The sequence below is a fragment of the Schistocerca gregaria genome, chromosome 7 (genome assembly GCF_023897955.1).
Source record: "Schistocerca gregaria isolate iqSchGreg1 chromosome 7, iqSchGreg1.2, whole genome shotgun sequence".
NCBI classification, from domain to species: Eukaryota; Metazoa; Arthropoda; class Insecta; order Orthoptera; family Acrididae; genus Schistocerca; species Schistocerca gregaria.
This window is the reverse complement of record NC_064926.1, coordinates 479,651,602-479,673,292: the sequence shown is the minus strand read 5'-3', so window position 1 is coordinate 479,673,292 and position 21,691 is coordinate 479,651,602. Positions and strand designations below refer to the sequence as shown.

At 44.6% G+C, this 21,691-nt stretch overlaps 1 protein-coding gene across 1 annotated transcript in view; it reads right to left on the bottom strand.

Annotated features, from left to right (window-relative positions):
- Window positions 1–21,691, bottom strand: part of LOC126282257 (uncharacterized) — a 1,335,550-nt gene that overhangs the window by 232,221 nt on the left and 1,081,638 nt on the right. Inside the window, exon 3 of the mRNA XM_049981855.1 lies at window positions 845–949. Within this exon, the coding sequence (XP_049837812.1) occupies window positions 845–877 (33 nt within the window). The 5' untranslated portion in view covers window positions 878–949. The remainder of the gene's footprint in view (window positions 1–844; window positions 950–21,691) is intronic.

Sequence of the window (21,691 nt, the reverse complement as noted above, 5' to 3'; positions counted from 1 at the left end):
GAGAGAGATTTTCGATGGATTGGCATGTGAATGGAACGTGGAATACCATTTCGGGGCCCAAACATTGTGGAAAGAGACCAATATTGAGGAGAATCCCTAATGTTTACCAATCGAACCCTTCTTTTATGAGTGAATTGGCAAGGTTTAACTGATGTCAGGTATTGTGATGAAATCTCGGGACCTCATCAGCGGTTGTTGCGAGATGCTGTGGGCCCACACGTCGTATAGATAGATGATGACGCTCGACCTCATACAGCACAGGAGGTTGATGTTTTCTTCAAAATGGAACGCTTGGCTTGGTCTAATCGCTCTCCAGACTTGAATCCCATAGAGCATGTCGGATGGACTAGGGAGAAGGCTTGTATTAAGCCAGCATCCACCAACCACTCTCAAAGAATGCGAGCAGCTCTGCAGGAAGAATGGACGTTACTACCTCAGCATGAGGCTAATGACATCTTTCACAGCATGCCCCGTGGTTCTCAGGCCTGTATTGCTGCCAGAGTGGTCACACCCCACACTGAGCACATTAACCAGTTGTCGAAATGTACGTGCAAATCCGTTAAGTTGGAAAAAGCGATGACCATTTCTGTTTACGGTTACGCAAGTTGCAGTCTGCGTTCTTTACATTGTTTGTGATTTACTATCACCTGTTTACACTGTTTCGTGAGAAAATAAACGCAAGCTTGTAAAATTTCCTTTTGTTGCTTTAATTCTGGACACCAGTGTAGTTGATGGTTTAGTTGCAGTGTTGTATGGTATGTCTGCAGGAGGAAGCATGCTCCGACCGTGTGCCAGCCGCAGCAGAGTAGAGTAGAGTAGAGTAGAGCAGACGGACGGTACTCACCGCGATGAGCGAGGCGAGCGCGCGGGGCCGCATGGTGGCCGCGTCTGCCTGGGCGCTGCGCAGCCTCAGCCAGCCGCAGCCGCTCGCCGCTAGCCGGCCAGCATCCTGCAACAGCCGCCGCGCCGGCCTTTAAGGCGAGCCCTGCCTCCCACGCAACCCGCCGCCGCCGCCGCCGCCGCTGCCGCCTCCAGCGCCGGCGCCGGCGCCAGCGCCGCCCCCGCGACGCCGCCCCTCCGCCCCCGCGACGCCAGTGGGCGCGGCCCGACAACCCCTCTACCACCCCAAGCTGGCCACTCACAGCGGAGGGCGCCCGCGATACGCTAATTGGCGCTGCGGGCTAATCCACAGCAGCCACCTCCACCAGGGCTGCTTGGAAAGCTGCAATTGTCACTTCGAAAACAAAAAACTTACAAAATTAACTTTTGATTTGTTTGCAGGTACTTTTGATTTGTTTGCAGGTACGTCTCTGCAGTCCTGTCAACAATAAAATTGCGCAGTGATGATGATGATGATTGGTGTGTGCGCAGGACAGGAAAATTTCAGCGCCCGTACTAAAATTTTATGAGACCAGGGTAGATAGACGGTGCAAACTTATTGAAAGCTGTAATTACGAGAAAAAAACACAAATAACGTCCAAAAAAAATGCCAACGTGTGCGCCCCTCTCCCCCGCCACACACAATACTGAGCGAGGTGGCGCTGTGGTTAACACACTGGACCCGCATACGGGAGGACAACGATTTAATCTCGAGTATGGCCACCTCCCGTGATTTTCCTAAATCGTTCCAGGCAACCGCCGGGATGGTTCCTTTGAAAGGGCACGGTCGACTTCCTTCCCCGTCCTTCCCTAAATCCGATGAGACCGATGACCTCGCTGTTAGGTCTTCTCCCCCAAAAACAACAACACAACGAACACAAAAGTAGAAAATCACGGACACTGTCAGACTGAAAACGTTGAAGTAGTGAAAATTTCAAAATGGTTTTATATCGAAGCTATGATGCGTAGAAGAGTCTTTCCATCCTGCTGACATGAGAATAGCATAATCTCTGCGTCAGAAGCTTGCTTCTACTTAACCATTTAATAGACTCGTATTTTTTCCACCGCGACTAATATTGTAAGCTAAGCATCCGTTACGGCACACTCCTGGGGCTGGGAAATGTGGCCACAATGGTCTGGTGGAATGAACTATTACAGGTGCAATGCGTGAGCTCAAACATTTACTTTTAAGAGGCACAAACATATTTACTTTACCTCTGGAAACCTCGAGAGAAAGACATTATAATCCAGAATCCGCATTAAACATCATGTTCCTTCATTACCAAGTGGGCAGAGCCGGTTTACGTAGGGAAATGACATAAGCGAAAGTCATGGTAAAAAGAGATACTATCGCCAAAGAATTAAAAAAGCATAGGATGTAGCTGTGACTAGCTGATCACTGGAAAGAAAAGGATGAGCCGGCTCTCTGCAACATACTATAATCTCCTACCTAAGATCGACCGAAGTGCATATACTTCATAAAATTTTAAAACCTTTTTCACTCTCGTCTCAACGTCTGCTAAAATAGATGGCATCTCACCACCGAAATCACCTTCCTCCCTCCCAACACAACATATAAGGAGTAGTCAAACGAAATCGAGAAAAATGGAAGAAAAACGTGAGTGAACTGTTCATTATTTCAAAAATAATACCCTTTACTTTTAATATGTTTATCCCACTGTGAAACAGGCGTCAGTCCTTCGATGGAAAAATGTTTGCGGTTGACTATGGAACCATGATTGGTTCCATTTTTCGAAACAGATCGATGGAGACTAATAACTTTCTTCACACTCCAACAATATGGAAATGGCATGGGGAGCGAAGTCGAAACAACAGGCCGGCCGCCTTGGGAAAGTCACGATAAGCTTTTTATTTGGCTGAAATGACCCATTCCCGGCGGGGTCAAGGATTTTCTCTACCTCGTGTTGACTGGGTGTTGTGTGATCTCCTTAGGTTAGTTAGGTTTAAGTAGTTCTAAGTTCTAGGAGACTGATGACCATAGATGTTAAGTCCCATAGTGCTCAGAGCCATTTGAACAATTTGTAATGACCCGCTGCCCATTCACTTTCTGGAACACAACGCCACAAGTCCAAAATCCCAAGAATGTTGATGGACGATATCAGTCTGTTGCACGATAATGCCCCCATGTTATGAAGGGTGCTTCGGCTACCCTGCAGAAGTTTCGTTGGGAAGGTCTTACACATCCTCCCTATGCGATTTGCATATGTTTGGAGGCCTGAAGAAAGAGATTCGTGGGGATCGATTTGCTTCGGTTGAAGAGGTGCACTCCTGGATACAGGAGGAGCTGCGTAGGCAGCTGTCTGAAGCTACACGTTGCTCGACATAGGCGAGCAGCACGTAGTGGCTTGCTTTCCACCAATTAATACTCGCTTAATATTTATTTTATATGAGACATGCCAATTTGAATACTTAATTTCTGGTGAAGACACTCATATAAGTGTCTAAATCTGGTCAAAAGGCTTCAGTTTTGTGACCGACGGCTGTAACTACTTTATCTTTAGCTGCAGATAGCTGTCCTTGGAGGCAGTGAAAGTCTTGTCTCTCAGTGGGATACAAATCAATTTTTCTTTTGAAATAATTAAGTGCTTACTTACTTCTTCCATCTGTCTCGTTTTAATTTCACTGACCCTTACAAGGTGCACTAAGAATGCGGCGTACAGTGATTTTCACGCCACAGGCATCACAAGTTAGCGGATCCAGAGACCATGCGTTAGGGAACAGTGTCCATTCTGACGGCAGGTCAAGCTCACTACAGCGACTGGCGTGAGGAACGCCACGGCCGAATAGATGGCTTCGGCAACCACAGGTTATCGTGCCTCGCTGCCAGCCACTCCTTTTCGAACAACTGTAAGGATCTCCCACGCAAAACACAAATGAGAGGGGAATGGCACATTGTGTCACGCCATGTTTCCTGCAGACCTCCTTGATGGCTCATTTATTTTTATTTTATTTATTTATTTACTGTTCCGTGGGACCAAATCAAGGAGAAATCTCCATGGTCATGGAACGAGTCAATAGTGAGAAAGCTCAGTTTACTTTATCAGTGCACCAAATTTCCACGTACCCCTTTCCCCAGCAGAATGATACCTGCCTTCTTCGCTGTTGAAAGAAGTACAAGTGGTCATCTGTTAGAATATTTTCTCTGTTGGGTACCTCTGCTGTAATGATTCTAGGGCACTAGGGAAATCGAAGCAGATGCTAAACTATGTGCTCCAAAGAGGTCTCGGCTACTCGATTGCCATCAGGATTGTATCCTGTTCTGTAGTGAATACTGTATGTTCACGGGCAAGGCGAATCCTGAAGTTATAGTCAGGAACAGTACTGAACTGCCAGTTGATTCCTCTTCTATGGAACTATCAATGTACACAACATTAAAATGTAAAGCAACAAAGGTTGAAACGTAAAATGTGAAAAGCAATCTGTCTTGAAACTCGTCAAACCTACAATAATTCTGGGCCTCTGTGGTAACAGAGGTGGAAATCTACTCCGATCTTGGTACAAAATCTTCCGTGCAGTGAAGCCTTTTTGTCCTGTGGAGAAGACCAGTGACCCTTGTGTCGGATAGATTATAAAAATAGAACTCTTGCTCACATTCTGTTCGATTAAAATTGATTGCTGATTTCCGTTCTGCAGTGGTCATCAGATCATCTAATGACTACAGCTGTGAGACGCACGCGCGTAGTCAGAACATGAATATGTAGCTCGTGTAACCATTAGATCTGGATTGACCTGTCTCAGCCGCAACTTTTCCACTGCTGCCGAAAAAAAAGAAAAACTCGAAGCACTACGAAGAAATTATCAGAACGGGACGGAAATCGGTAGATGTGATGCACATCTACAAACAAATGATTACAAGTTCAGAAGAATTGGGTGATTTATTTAAGCTTTATTCGAGCTTCACAAATTGAGCAACTCAAAAACACGTCAGTCCGCCTCTGGCTCTTATGTAAGCAGTTACCACTTGGTACTGATTGACTGAGGTGTGGATGTCCTCCTGAGGGATATCGTGCCAAATTGTGTCCAACTGGTGCGTTAGATCGTCAAACTCCCTAGCTGATCGGATGGACAACTCTCGTCCGGTACGGGTGGGCATTATCTTGCTTAGAAGTATGCTTAGGCAGGCTTGCTATTAAGGGAAACGAAATGGGTCGCAGAATATCGTAGGCGTACCGCTCTGCTGTAAAGATGCCGTGGATGTCAACCAAAGAGGCCTTATTATGAAAAGAAATGGCACTCCAGACCATCATGCCTGCTTGCTGGGCCTTATGGAGAGCGGCAGCCATGTTGGTGTTCCACCGCTGTTCGAGGAGCCCTCAGACAGCTCTTCGGCCTGGAATCTCACTGACTGGGGTAGGGTCGTCTTCAGTGATGTCCCGCTTGGACCGGCCGGTGTGGCCGAGCAGTTCTAGGCGCTTCAGTCTGGAACCGCGTGACCGCTAAGGTCGCAGATTCGAATCCTGCCTCGGGCATGGATGTGTGTGATGTCCTTAGGTTAGTTAGGTTTAAATAGTTCTACGTTCTAGGGCACTTATGACCTCAGATGTTGAGTCCCATTGTGCTCAGAGCCATTTGAACCACTTCATGTCCCGCTTCGACTGGAACACCGGTGACCTGAGAAGACGTGTGTGGAGACGCCCCGGACAGCGGTGGGATTTCAACCTAACTGTCGCCATTTCGCCATTTCATACTGCCAGACAACGAGAATGATGGTCTGGGGCGCCGCATCTGTTCGTAACGGGACCCCTTTGGTTGTCATCCGCAGCAGACTTACAGAGCAGCGGTATGTCGACGATATTCTACGGTCCGTTTTGTTGCCCCTCGCAGTAAGCCATCCTAGGTTTCAGCAAGATAGTGACCACCAGCACAAGGCGAGAGTTTCTACTGCTTGTCTTCGTGCTTGCCAAACTCTACCTTGGCCAGCAAGATCAATGAATCTCCCCACATTTGAAGACGTTTGGAGCATTATGGGCAGGGCCGTCCAACCATCTCGGTATTTTGCTGATCTAAGGCACCAGATGGACAGAAATTGGCACAGTATCCCTCAGGAGGACATCCAGAAACACTATCAATCAATGCCAATTCGAATGACTGCTTGTTCAAGGTGGACAAACGCGTTATTGAGTTGCCCAATTTGTGAAGTTTTTCCTCTTGAACAAATCATACAATTTTTCTGAATTTATAATTCTCTGTTTGTCTGTACATCCATCCCATTCGGACACCTTGTGGTGTCAGTTGAACTGACACTTGAGTGGGAAGTAGAGGATTCTTGGCATGGGAGCTCACAATGGCCGGGAGGCAGGGGCGCTGACGCCGTGCTTCCGATTAACGCCAATGGCATGGCGGCCGGTCGGTATTAGCTTTAGCTAACCCTATATATAGGCAGGCCATTGTTGTTTTGGTTCCTCGATCGTCGTGTTACGGCCCTGTGGGGAGGGGATATATGTTCCAGGAAACAATCCGAAAGATAATTCCATAACTCTACCTTTTCTCTGTGTTAATGAAAAATTTATGACTGCCCTCCTATATCGTATACTGGGTGTCCCAAATCCTTAGGGTCAAAATTATACAAAGGGTGAGAAGAGGTTCCTAACCTGGTGAAAATTTCCCTATGAGGGGCAAAATGAAATTGTCTGAGGGGTAAAGACAAAAATGGTTGAATCAGGCTTCACCTGCTAAACTAAAATTTAGAAAGCATAACACACTCAAAAACCAAAAATTGCTCACCTTCAAGGAGACATCCCGCTATACCACGTAACACAGACACAGCCTTGATAAAATGGTTCAAATGGCTCTGAGCACTATGGGACTCAACTGCTGAGGTCAGAAGTCCCCTAGAACTTAGAACTACTTAAACCTAACTAACCTAAGGACAACACACACATCCATGCCTGAGGCAGGATTCGAACCTGCGGCCGTAGCGGTCGCGCGGTTCCAGACTGTAGCGTCAGAACCGCTCGGCCACCAGCGGCCGGCAGCCTTGATAATGGCCCCAGTTCAGGGAAAAGGAGAGTGCACGATTTTCTTCTGGTATGCCATAGCCGGCTGAAGGCAATGAATAATGATTGGACGCCGTAGAGCTAACTATTGCAGGGATGTTCCTTGTTGTGTTTTACCCACTATTCCAGGTGGTTTCTATGGCGTTAACGTCGGGTGATTGAATGGGCCAATCGAAGTGTGACAGGGGGTGTAAGTGTTCCGTTAAATCAGGAACTTATGTTAGCGGCCCTGTGGATACAGCTGTTGTCATCCTGGAAGACGGAACTTTTCGCAGTAATTACAGGTGTTTCAAAAATGACCGGTATATTTGAAACGGCAATAAAAACTAAACGAGCAGCGATAGAAATACACCGTTCGTTGTAATATGCTTGGGACAACAGTACATTTTCAGGCGGACAAACTTTCGAAATTACAGTAGTTACAATTTTCAACAACAGATGGCGCTGCAAGTGATGTGAAAGATATAGAAGACAACGCAGTCTGTGGCTGCGCCATTCTGTACGTCGTCTTTCTGCTGTAAGCGTGTGCTGTTCACAACGTGCAAGTGTGCTGTGGACAACATGGTTTATTCCTTAGAACAGAGGATTTTTCTGGTGTTGGAATTCCACCGCCTGGAACACAGTGTTGTTGCAACAAGACGACGTTTTCAACGGAGGTTTAATGTAACCAAAGGACCGAAAAGCGATACAATAAAGGATCTGTATGAAAAATTTCAACGGACTGGGAACGTGACGGATGAACGTGCTGGAAACGTAGGGCGACCGCGTACGGCAACCACAAAGGGCAACGCGCAGCTAGTGCATCAGGTGATCCAACAGCGGCCTCGGGTTTCCGTTCGCCGTGTTGCAGCTGCGGCCCAAATGACGCCAACGTCCACGTATCGTCTCATGCGCCAGAGTTTACACCTCTATCCATACAAAATTCAAACGCGGCAACCCCTCAGCGCCGCTACCATTGCCGCACGAGAGACATTCGCTAACGATATAGTGCACAGGATTGATGACGGCGATATGCATGTGGGCAGCATTTGGTTTACTGACGAAGCTTATTTTTACCTGGACGGCTTCGTCAATAAACAGAACTGGCGCATATGGGGAACTGAAAAGCCCCATGTTGCAGTCCCATCGTCCCTGCATCCTCAAAAAGTACTGGTCTGCGCCGCCATTTCTTCCAAAGGAATCATTGGCCCATTTTTCAGATCCGAAACGATTACTGCATCACGCTATCTGGACATTCTTCGTGAATTTGTGGCGGTACAAACTGCCTTAGACGACACTGCGAACACCTCGTGGTTTATGCAAGATGGTGCCCGGCCACATCGCACGGCCGACGACTTTAATTTACTGAATGAATATTTCGATGATCGTGTGATTGCTTTGGGCTATCCGAAACATACAGGAGGCGGCGTGGATTGGCCTCCCTATTCGCCAGACATGAACCCCTGTGACTTCTTTCTGTGGGGACACTTGAAAGACCAGGTGTACCGCCAGAATCCAGAAACAATTGAACAGCTGAAGCAGGATATCTCATCTGCATGTGAAGCCATTCCGCCAGACACGTTGTCAACGGTTTCGGGTAATTTCATTCAGAGACTACGCCATATTATTGCTACGCATGGTAGATATGTGGAAAATATCGTGCTATAGAGTTTCCCAGACCGCAGCGCCATCTGTTGTTAACAATTGTAACTACTGTAATGTCGAAAGTTTGTCTGCCTGAAAATGTACTGTTGTCCCAAGCATATTTCAACAAACGGTGTATTTCTATCGCTGCTCGTTTAGTTTGTATTGCCGTTTCAAATTACCGGTCATTTTTGAAACACCCTGTATGAAGATGCGCAAGAAAGGGCAACGCATGGTCACAGAGAAACAAACATGATAGTTCATGCATTATTTGAAAAAGGGCCAAAAATTACGACTCGTCGGACCATACTACATGCCTCCAGTCAGGTATTGCGCACTTAAGACGCGCACCTTTACGTGTCACTGTGAGCTATGGCCTTTTGCAGGTTACCCAACTCTAAATGTCAATAGCATGGAGTTTCCAGTAACGTCACTGAAGACAGCTCGGCTACGTAAGGACGGTAGCAGCGACCATTCGACAGTCACCACTTGACAATGGCCGACGAGAACTCGGCCGAAAGCTCGTGGATTTTAAACCACTGAACGCGGCTCGAAGCCAGAGAAAATTTTGTCAGTATATATCGCCGCAAAACCATGCATTCGTATATAATATTTACGAATGCAGAGGGTATTGGGCGGATCACAGGTGGCGGATAGTATACGTTCCATGAGATATGGTGGACAGCTGCGAATTCGGAATAAGCACTCACGGCCCAAGACAAAATAAAACCAAACCCACTTTGCGTCTATCTTGCAGCGATCGGCAAAGTGGTCAGCGTCTGTTCATCAGTGGTGTGGCTGAAATTTATATTATGGAACTAACCCTTCCAGTCTTAACACTGAGTTCAGGTGGTCAATCCACCGGCAGCATTACTGGCACAACTGGTCTTTCGGATTCTGGGGCGACCAGGTTAAAATGCAATGTGATTCAACAGAGGAAGACGGAGTCCTCTACCAACTTAAAACCAAAACAAATACTTTTTAGCGACACCTAACATGCAAACACTTTTGCAACCAGGCAAACTTCGTAAATTTGGAGATACATTAAAGGAACAGGAGATTCAAATTTTGGCACTTCAAGAAATACGAATGTCAATAACACCATGGATTTCGTTACTTATCGTCTTTTTAAAAGTGGACCTGGTGAAAGAATACTTAATAATACACCACATCTGGGAGTTGCATTTCCAGTCTCCAAAACATTTCAAATTCAATAACGGATGTAAAATCCATTAATAAATGACTAATGACAATTTCTCTTAAATGTGCAAATAAAGCATATACTTTAATTAATGCCCATATACCAGTCAATGAGGATAACCATAAAAAACCTGAAGAAGTTGATGAAGCTTGGGACACGTTAGAAAGCATCATCTTGGAAACTCCCTCAAACTATGTTAAAGTAATAATGGGTGATTTTTAATGTTCAGTTAGGTACAGAGAAAAAATATAAGAAAACGGTGGGTAGATTTCCTGTGCATGAATGGACAAATCAAAATGGACAAAGAATTGTTGAAACGTGCAAAAATTTTAACTTTAACCCATGTCAACATATTTTGAAAAGAATCCTTCTAAACAAAAAACTTGGCGGGTACCCAATACATTTATTATGGAATTGCAAATCGATCATACAGCAATTTCATGCCATAACAACAAAGAAATTTTAATAGTTGAAGTTAGGAAAGCGGCTACTATTGATTTTGACCATTATTTAACGTGAATAAAAGTAAAACTTTAACCTCAAAAACTCTTAAAAACACAAAAAAATGTTATCGCAAAATTTGACACTGCTAAAATAACCCCAACTATAACAAGAGAACTTGACAAAAACGATCAAAAATTGGTAAAGTCTCAAAAAAATTCATCAAAACAGGACAAAATTTAATTCCGCTTCGAAAGAAACAAAAACACCTTTGGTGGAACGTAGATTGTGAAACAGGAGTTAAGTCTTGGCATGAGGCATTGATAAATTGGAATTGTAACAAAACTGAAATTAAGTAAAACTGCCTTCTAACTGTAAGAAAAGAAACATCTAAATAAAACTGACAGACAAAAAGAAACTACGAAAATGACAACTTCTATAAATCGAAAAAGACTTGCAAAAGAACAATAAAAGAAAGTTTTGTAAAATATTCAAAACAAAATTAACCGGTTACCAACCTCAAAGTCTTTGCTTCAAAAATGAAAATTAAACTCTCCAGAAATAACGAATGAATTTCAACTACAGCAAACTAATAACACCAACCATAACTCTAAGGAACTTGACGGAATTGAAATAATTAAGCAAATTAAGAGACTTAAAAACAATAAAGCACCATCAGAAGATGGTACAAGTGCATAACTCGTAAAACCAGCTGTCTCTAACACTGTAAAAGAGATCACTTCACCAACAGGACATATCTGGCTAACTGAACAAATTACCTGAGGACTGCAAAACTGCCCTAATTCATCCATTACTTAAAAGAGAGGACAGGACCGATGTTAATAATTATCGAAGAATCTAGTGGAATCCCGGTCACATACAAAATTCTCTCGTAATGTTTACGTGATTGAGCCCAAAAACAGTTAGAACCTAAAATTGGTGAATACCAATCAGGCTTGAGACCAAACAGGTCCTGTCCAAAACAAATTCTTAATATAAAACTGATCCTTAGGCACCAAAGGATTTCTGCTAACAATACTGTATGTACGTTTGCGGATTTTAAAAAGGCCTATGACTCAGTTGATCGTGAATCTCTTTTGCAAATTTTAAAGGAACAACCTCTACATAATAAAACTCAAATACTGATTAAGGAAACGTTAACTGACACTAGCTCTAAATTTAAATTCATGGGAGAAATTTCTGAACCATTCGATATAATATTAATGTTATGGAGACAGGCTCTCCCCATTACTGTTTCATCGTGTTTTGAAAAACGTAATTACAGAATGCAGAGAGCAAAAGTTGAGTTGAAATAGAGATCAATCAATTAAGTTAGGTAGAAGTAATATTAGAGTAAATTATTTCGCCTTTGGAGATGATCTGGCAGTTTTAACTAGGGATATTACATCAGCTCAAAAACAAATTGAAATTCTTAAAGAAGCTGGGGAAAACGTAGGACTACAAATATCATTCGAAAAAACGGAATATATGACATTCAACAAACAATCACCGAAGTTTCTGAACACGAAATATGGAAAAATAAAAATGGATCCTCAGTTTAAATATTTGGGGGAAATCATACAAGAAAATGGTATGGAAAATGCAGCGAACGAAGGTCCCTATCAAAAAATCGGGACAGAATTAAGATTAACTCAAAATATTTATAATAAAAAAATCACGTTCTAAAATCAGTAAACTTAGGCATTACAACACTGTAATCAAATCTGAATGTCTTTATGGAGTAGAAGCTTTAATTTCAAACAGAAAGAGGGATTCTATTAGGCCCCAAAATTATAGGCTGAGAAGTAATAAGGAAATAGAAGAATACACAAACATACATGATGGCATGAGAAAACGGGGACTCAAATTTTATGGGCACATTGAAAGAATGGCACGCACTAGGTTAACAAAACAAGTAATAGAATTCTACGAAAACAGAAGTAAGGCCAAAACTGAGCCAATTAAATAAATCGCTGCAGTTAAAAGAGGATCTTAAAGTAACCGGTATAACCCAGGGAGACGTTACAGACAGAAAAAACATTCAGACAAAAGACATTTGACTGGAAAGTTCGTCAGAAGACAGTTACAAAACAGAATGGAACACCGTGGTCTGATGAAAGAAGGATACTTCATTCTGAAAGGATGAAACAAATTTGGACACAAAGAAAGGCCAGCCATCAAAAGTGACATTAATGGATTGTACCTAGCGTGAGACTATTGGGCTCATACGTGAATAATAATAAAATTTACGTACTGTTCAAGCTATGAATGAAATGCACTCGTTACTAATATGGCTTCAGATATCTCATTTCTTTACGTTTTAAAGATCTCTCTCTCTCTCTCTCTCTCTCTCTCTCTCTCTCTCTCTGTCAGGGTGTTCATAACCGTTACATCAAGGTAGTACGGTTGACAGATTACGTCACTGGAAACAACTTTCGTTATAGAAAAAAAGTTCGCCGACGGTTGCCTGCGATCCTAGGCGTCCTTTAGTATTAGAAAATATTAAGAATAATTGCCTGTTAGCGGAAAAGGATATTTTTGAAGTGAATCAGGAGGTTTAATTTTGCTGGGCCTGTCCCCTTTTACACGGGCCAGATGCCTGGATGATAGGCAACAAGCAAGGCATGCACACTCAGGAGAATTCCTACGGCCACGACCGGTACAAAAGGGCTCCTAGCGTTGTCGGGTGGTGTGTCTACAAACAGTTGTTCTGCATGGCGTTACATATGATGCGAGGTATTTGTAAAACATTGTATACATTAGTTGGGCTGATCAAGCCAGTCCTAACAATAGAGCGTAATTCAGTTTCTTTTCTGAATGCAGTTGACCTTTTGGGAGCGTTTGCTTTTTGGAGTTCCGTACCTCAACAGGTAAAAAATGAATCCTTATAGGATCACTTTGTTGCCTGCCCCTCTGTCTGTCCAACTGTTAAGAATACTTTTTTTTTCTCAGGAACGGCTTGACGTATCAAGTTGAATTTATTGTCACATACTAAGATCTATAGTTCCTTGGCAGTATAATAAACATTAGCTTATAAGTTAATGCAGTCAAAAGATACGGTCATTTACATCAGAAAATTTTAACAGTTGTATCTCACTCATTAAATTCTATGGGGTACTTCCCCTCAACGCAGAATCATTAAACTGGCAACGAGAAAGGTCTTACAGTATAAATGAAAGAAAAAAATCAGAGCATTGTTAATATGCAAGAATATCACAAGCATCAATATGTCTTTTGAAACTAAAATATTCTCGAAAGTCTTGGAATCCCAATATCATGACAGTATCAACGTCGATAACAGACAAAAGTCTTCGAGATCCTCGATGAACTGTCTATATACACTCCCGGAAATTGAAATAAGAACACCGTGAATTCATTGTCCCAGGAAGGGGAAACTTTATTGACACATTCCTGGGGTCAGACACATCACATGAGCACACTAACAGAACCACAGGCACATAGACACAGGCAACAGAGCATGCACAATTTCGGCACTAGTACAGTGTATATCCACCTTTCGCAGCAATGCAGGCTGCTATTCTCCCATGGAGACGATCGTAGAGATGCTGGATGTAGTCCTGTGGAACGGCTTGCCATTCCATTTCCACCTGGCGCCTCAGTTGCACCAGCGTTCGTGCAAGACGTGCAGACCGCGTGAGACGACGCTTCATCCAGTTCCAAACATGCTCAATGGGGGACAGATCCGGAGATCTTGCTGGCCAGGGTAGTTGACTTACACCTTCTAGAGCACGTTGGGTGGCACAGGATACATGCGGACGTGCATTGTCCTGTTGGAACAGCAAGTTCCCTTGCCGGTCTAGGAATGGTAGAACGATGGGTTCGATGACGGTTTGGATGTACCGTGCACTATTCAGTGTCCCCTCGACGATCACCAGAGGTGTACGGCCAGTGTAGGAGATCGCTCCCCACACCATGATGCCGGGTGTTGGCCCTGTGTGCCTCGGTCGTATGCAGTCCTGATTGTGGCGCTCACCTGCACGGCGCCAAACACGCATACGACCATCATTGGCACCAAGGCAGAAGCGACTCTCATCGCTGAAGACGACACGTCTCCATTCGTCCCTCCATTCACGCCTGTCGCGACACCACTGGAGGCGGGCTGCACGATGTTGGGGCGTGAGCGGAAGACGGCCTAACGGTGTGCGGGACCGTAGCCCAGCTTCATGGAGACGGTTGCGAATGGTCCTCGCCGATACCCCAGGAGCAACAGTGTCCCTAATTTGCTGGGAAGTGGCGGTGCGGTCCCCTACGGCAATGCGTAGGATCCTACGGTCTTGGCGTGCATCCGTGCGTCGCTGCGGTCCGGTCCCAGGTCGACGGGCACGTGCACCTTCCGCCGACCACTGGCGATAACATCGATTTACTGTGGAGACCTCACGCCCCACGTCTTCAGCAATTCGGCGGTACGTCCATCCGGCCTCCCGCATGCCCACTATACGACCTCGCTCAAAGTCCGTCAACTGCACATACGGTTCACGTCCACGCTGTCGCGGCATGCTACCAGTGTTAAAGACTGCGATGGAGCTCCGTATGCCACGGCAAACTGGCTGACACTGACGGCGGCGGTGCACAAATGCTGCGCAGCTAGCGCCATTCGACGGCCAACACCGCGGTTCCTGGTGTGTCCGCTGTGCCGTGCGTGTAATAATTGCTTGTACAGCCCTCTCGCAGTGTCCGGAGCAAGTATGCTGGGTCTGACACACCGGTGTCAATGTGTTCTTTTTTCCATTTCCAGGAGTGTACATAATTAAGTTCGTACTGAATTCTCAGTGCTCGACCCTCCTCGCATCTGGCCATTTTTTTTAATAATGAGTTACCTATTAATGTATGCGTAGTTTTTCGACACTACCTGATTAATTTTGATAACATGAACCTCCGTTATATATTATTTGCCTTAGTAACTTGCAATAAATGATCAGTGTGTACTATACATTTAACGCTGGTCTCTACCGGTCACTGTAATTCTAACGTCGTCCAATTCTTCCGGAAAGCATTTGATACTGTTTCGCACTGTTGCTTGTTGAACGAAATAGGGTCTTACGACTGTGACACCAGATTTGTGACTTCCGGACGTCTTACCAGATAAACTCGACAACTGCCATTCTTCCAGAGACGTTCAGGCACTTACTGAAAGTGTCCATAGGTGAGTTCTAGCAGTCAGAAAGGCGAAGCTTGGACACACCCCATGTTAACGTCCCCACTTTTTATCACTAAGTGTATGTGTCGCGAAACATGCACGACGAGAAAACATGAGGTCATAGGGAGATTTATTGACAGTCGTTCTAAGCAACATTCGCCGCTGCAACAGAGGGGGATGGGGTGTGGGAGAGGGATTATAGTGGTAACAGATGTACCCTCTGGCTCACAACGTAAGGTGGTTTACGGAGCACATCTGTAGCAGTAAAGCAGATGGCGTATCATCAAAGAAACAAAATAGTGTACGTAACTAATAAAGCACATGTGAAATTAAACTACTGGCCATGAAAATTGCTACACCAAGAAGAAAGATGTTAAACGGGTATTCATTGGGCAAATATATTATACTAGAACTGACATATTAAATTTTCACGCAATTTGGGTGCATAGATCCTGAGAAATCAGTACCCAGAACAACCACCTCTGGCCGTAGTAACAGCCTTGATACGCCTGGGCACTGAGTCAAACAGAGCTTGGATGGCGTGTACAGGTACAGCTGCCCATGCAGCTTCAACACGATGCGACAGTTCATCAAGAGTAGTGACTGGCGTGTTGCGACGAGCCAGTTGCTCGGCCACCATTGACCAGACGTTTTCAGTTGGTGAGAGATCTGGAGAATGTGCTGGCCAGGGCAGCAATCGAACAATTTGTGTATCCAGAAAGGCCCGTACAGGACCTGCAACATGCGGTCGTGCATTATCCTGCTGAAATGAAGGGTTTCGCAGGGATCTAATGAAGGGTAGAGGCACGGGTCGTAACACATCTGAAATGTAACGTCCACTGTTCAAAGTGCCGTCAATGCGAACAAGAGGTGACCGAGAGGTGTAACCAATGATACCGCGTACCATCACGCCGGGTGACACGCCAGTATGGCGATGACGAATACACGCTTCCAATGTGCGTTCATCGCGATGTCGCCAAACACGGATGCGACCATCATGATGCTGTAAACAGAACCTGGATTCATCCGAAAAAACGATGTTTTGCCACTCGTGCACCCAGGATCGTCGTTGAGTACACCATGGTCTCCGAGCTGATTGTCCATGCTGCTGCAAACTTCGTGGAACTGTTCGTGCAGATGGTTGTTGTCTTTCAAACGTCCCCATCTGTTGACTCAGGGATCGAGACGTGGCTGCACGATCCATTACAGTCATGCGGATAAGATGGCTGTCATCTCGACTGTTAGCGATACGAGGCCGTTGGGATTCAGCACGGCGTTCCGTATTACCCTCCTGAACCCACCGATTCCATATTCTGCTACCAGTCACTGGATCTCGACCAACGCGAGCAGCTATGTCGCGATACGATAAAATGTTATCGCGAAAGGCTACGATCCGACCTTTATCGAAGTCGGAAACGTGATGGTAGGCATTTCTCCTCCTTAGACGTGGCATCACAACAACGTTTCACCAGGCAACGCCGGCTAACTGCTGTTCGTGTATGAGAAATCGGTTGGAAACTTTCTTTATGTCAGCACGTTGTAGGTGTCGCCACCGGCGTCAACCTTGTGTGAGTGCTCTGAAAAGCTAATCATTTGCATATCACAGCGTCTTCTTCCTGTCGGCATCTTCGTGGTGTAGCAATTTTAATGGCCAGTAATGTATTTTTTTTCCTTTTTCATTCTCAGCTCACACGAATGGGATATAAAACAATATCGTTTTCTCCTTATCTCTACGCCCAGTCTCTGTAATGAGAACGTAAGTTATTCGTTCAGTAAGTGAGTAAGTCTGTAACCAGACTTGCGTGCTTGAAGGTACAGCAGGAAAGTAACACTGCTCGTGACAAGTGGGGCCGTAATGAGAGCTAATGAGACGCACTGGGGACGAGCGGATAAGGCAGGCCTGCGTCGTGTTCGGTGGGAGCCGCTGCGCGGGCCAGCCCGGGTCGGCGTGCGTTTCGGATGCAGCGTCGGATGGCGCGCAGATAACCCGGTGGCCACGCCGAATCACAAATTAGGAGGCGCACCCGCTGTAATTCTCCGCTCAGATACGCATCGCAGTCCTGTTTGTATTCGGGCGCAATTAATTCCCTCGCCGCGATAGCGAGCGGCGCCGAACTCTTCCGGCCAGCGGCCGTGGTCGTACCACGGCGCTGTTCGTTCACGCACTGGGCAGGCCTGTCATGCGGACATCAGTGCTACTGGGAGACATCACTAGACGTCATAAAAAGTGGGGCGCCTGCGACGGACCCCCAGATAGCTATTCAGACCGAGCAAATATCAATCGAGGTGTGTTTATCCCCAAGTTGTAACAATAACTGAGGCGAACTTCTGAGATTCCCAAGTGATTTTTAAGTTTATGGCTGCTGAATTACGGAGCTGACTTTTATTTAAACGGAACTAAATATGTTTCTATGGCACTGGGAAGAGACTCTGAAGGGTGCATGTAGAACTTGATCAAACAGTGAAACCTGGTTCAATATTCACTCATTCCACACAACTACTCACTACGCGAGTCACTAGATAATGAAATTAACGTGCTGTAAGCGGCGAAGATCTTTACACCATCTGGCGTGTCATATCTCACTCGGCTCTGATATTTGGACTGTAGCGAGACAATGAAAGATCAGGCAGCTAAATTTTGATTTTGCGGCGTGCTCGGAGGAAAGAAGTCAGACTTGCTTTTATACTGCTTTTGTCGCTGTGTCTTCTTCGCTGTGTTCGTGGTCAGGTGTTTCAACACGATGTTTGCTTATCGGAAGTGCTAATTTTCTATTTAATTCGCGTGTTTGGCGAACCCAGACTACTATCAGTTACTGTAGTAGTGTTTTAAACTGTAGAAATAGCAGCTGCATTATCTACATCAAGGTCTCCTGCAAGTTCTGAATCTTCTGCGTGCTCTTCTGAAATCTCTTCCCAGTAGTTCATAACACGATCAACCAGAACATCTACCACGGAACTATGCCAGCTGTATATATTCTTATAGATATAAAGAAATCCACGAATGTCGGAGTGGTCCTTCTAATTACAAATGGTTCAAGTGGCTCTAAGCACTATGGGACTTAACATCTGAGGTCATCAGTCCCCTAGATCTTAAAACTACGTAAACCTAACTAACCTAAGGACATCACACACATCCATGCCCGAGGCGGGATTCTAACCTGCGACCTTGGCAGTCGCGCGGTTCCGAACTGAAGCGCCTAGAACCGCTGGACCACCACTGCCGGCTCTTAATTACAAAAACCAACGAAAAGTGAATAGATGATATGCCTCTAACCGTCAAATGGTGCATGAACTGTTTTCGTCATGTGCCATATTATCAGAAATCATTCTACATGTGCCGGCTGCTGTGGCAGAGCGTTTCTAGGCGCTTTAGTACGGAACCGCGCTGCTGCTACGGTCGCAGGTTCGAATCCTGCCTCGGGCATGGATTTGTGTGCTGTCCTTACGTTAGTTAGGTGTAAGTAGTCGTAAGTCTAGGGGACTGATGACCTCAGATGTTAAGTCCCATAGTGCTTGGAGACATTTCAACCATTTCATCCAACATATGCGCTGTCAGGGGAAATAATTTTTAGTACCTCAGAGGTTAAGATTCTCGAGGTAATTTGTGAAACTGTATCATCTACAACCTTCATTATTCACTAGAAGAAGCATTTCGTAATCAGTAACATTTGAAGAAATCAGGAACCCAATTCACAACAATCTACTTACACGAACGACGCGGAAGGCAACTAGCTGTAAGCCTTCTTACAAAAGATTTCGGTTTTGATTTTATAGTGTACAATGTAGGCAATGTAACTGTGAAAAGAAATTTGTACCATAAGATATCAGAGGAGTAAATCTACAGGTCACAAATTGGAGCTGAAGACAAAACCAGGTCTGAAGACGGTTGCCTCAAACGCCATCGGCAAATATTCATACTATTACGATATCTGTAGAGTAAAATATAAAAATGGCTTTCATTCTCATCATAGAAATTATTGTGAATGTATTAATAGCAATAAAATAGATTGCTTGTAATAAATAAAGTAATGAACACCATTTAAGCCAGTGGTATGTATATCTACCAGTATCGCTTAAAGGGTTAAGAACGAAAGCTACTAGACGGTTTACAATGCGCACGCCTGTTATATTTCATAAGATTCTTCAGCAGTCTGGCAAGAACTTCGTGACGCAGATCCTGAGAAGACGCAACGTGGACAGGAAGATTAATGATTTTTGCGTTCACGACAGCTTGTTGCTTAGTAACCTTGACGTATTATCTTTACCGAACGGCATGGACATTTACCTTTCGCGAATCGAGCCTATAACATAATATTCAGCGCACTTCTGGTGTTAATTAGACACCAGATACGCATAACATGAATTAGCGCTGATCGGAAATGTTTTCTAGGAAAAAAAAATGCGTTGCTCTTAAGAAACTTCTGTTACATCTTTATATAAAGGGACAGTCAAATGAAAACCAGACATGTAAAGAAAAATAAGTAAACTATTAATTGTTTCAAAAGTAATCGCCATAAATGCTGATACATCTATTCCACCGGGAGACAAGACCATCACTGACAACGTGGATAAATGTTTTCTGCTGCCTACGTAACCGTGTTTGTACCAAGTCGTGCACATCTTCGCCAGAAGCAAATCAACGGCCACTAATGTCTTTCTTCTGGGCTCCAAAAAATACAGAAATCGCCTCGCGAGAGGTCGGGACTGTAGCGAGGACTTACGTGCTTCCCAGCAAAATTTCTGCAGCGTAGTCGGAACTGTAGGCACGCCAGCTCCGGAAAAGTCACGATGAGCTTTTTCATTGACACCAATGGTCGTTGTTTATTGACTCTCTGAAACACTGCGCCACAATTAACGAACTGAGGTAAAAGCTGAAGGGTGCCGCTAAGTCCAAAAGCGAAGGAATGTTGATGGGTCATTCTGTTGGACGAGGATGCCCGCCCACAGGTTACCAAAGTTGTTTAGAGTATGCTGCTGAAGTTTCGCAAATCCCGCATACTGTCCCGATCTGTCCCCAGTCGATTTCCATATTTTTGGAGGCACCGAAGAAAACATTTGTGGCCTTCGATTTGCTTCGGACGAAGAGGAGCACGCCTTGACACAATCATGGTTCCCTATTCAAAATTTATTTGAAATTGCATTCCAGGTTTTTTCAAAGACTGTGTAGGCTTCCAGCAGTAAGGAGATAACACTGTCGCACACCACTGTCTCGCTGTTGGAGAAGAGGTCCCACATACGTCTCCCCTACTGTTTTAAAGAAAAGCAACAGAGTGAAAGGTGAAAGGCAAAAATGGTATTAAAATGTAGAATAATAAAAAAAACCTGCACTCTTATTTCTGTGTTGGTACTAATTAAATCTGCATAAGACCTACAGTAATAGTACTACCACAGAGATTAAGAGGCAAGACACCAGACCAGATACATTAAGAGTAGTAAATAAAAACAAATACACCTAGACCAGGGGTGGAAACCTCCACATCCAGCTTTCTGTTCCCAGTACTCTACCCAATGCACAAGCTGCACAGTAGAGATGGGCAAACACGTTCATCCTTGGGTTCACAAGTGATCGTTCTTTTTTTGGGAACCGTTCATTTTTACTTGTTCACCGTTCACTCGTCCTTGATATATGGTTCTTATGCAAAATTGAAAATTAGTGACTGAAGATGGAAGGCGCCAAGAGTTGGCACTTGCCTCCCCCCTGCAGCACAGAGTTTTCTATTCATAACAGAATTCTCACACACTTGTAATTTTCGTGAGTCTGCAAAACCTTCCGTTAACCCAACCGTAGCGTTATGTGGGTTATCGCAGTGACATAATATAAGGTGGGGCATGAAAAACCGGCCCCGAGTACAGACTGCTCGCCAATTACGCACGATTTGTTGACCGCTACGATCAGAATAGATAAACATGTAATAAATAGGCAGTGAAGAAGTAAAAAATAAGGTAATGCAAAAAACAACTTCGAAACACTGAAGGACGATTGGTGAGCGACAATGAGCAGTCTAGTACTAGAAACCGATTATTCGTGCGCCACCATGTACCACTCAAATCATATTGTAGAAGTTATCATATAATCTGTTTACAAAACGTGACACCAGACACTAGATTATGGAGCGTGGGCTTCCTTCGGTTGTAAGTCGGTCTGCCTTCCATAACAATGAACGTGCCCTTTTACCTCGGATAAAAAAACAACGGAAAATAGCCACTCGTGTGTGTCGTAACGACTTCCTTTGCATGTGTAATAATGAAAAAAATCTTGCCTTTTTACAAGTAATTCTTCTGCTGTTTATCGAAATAGTGAAGTAAGCCGAACGCCGTTTTGTTACCTGAAAATATAGTATTACGTACCACGTAAGTTATGTGTAATTTACG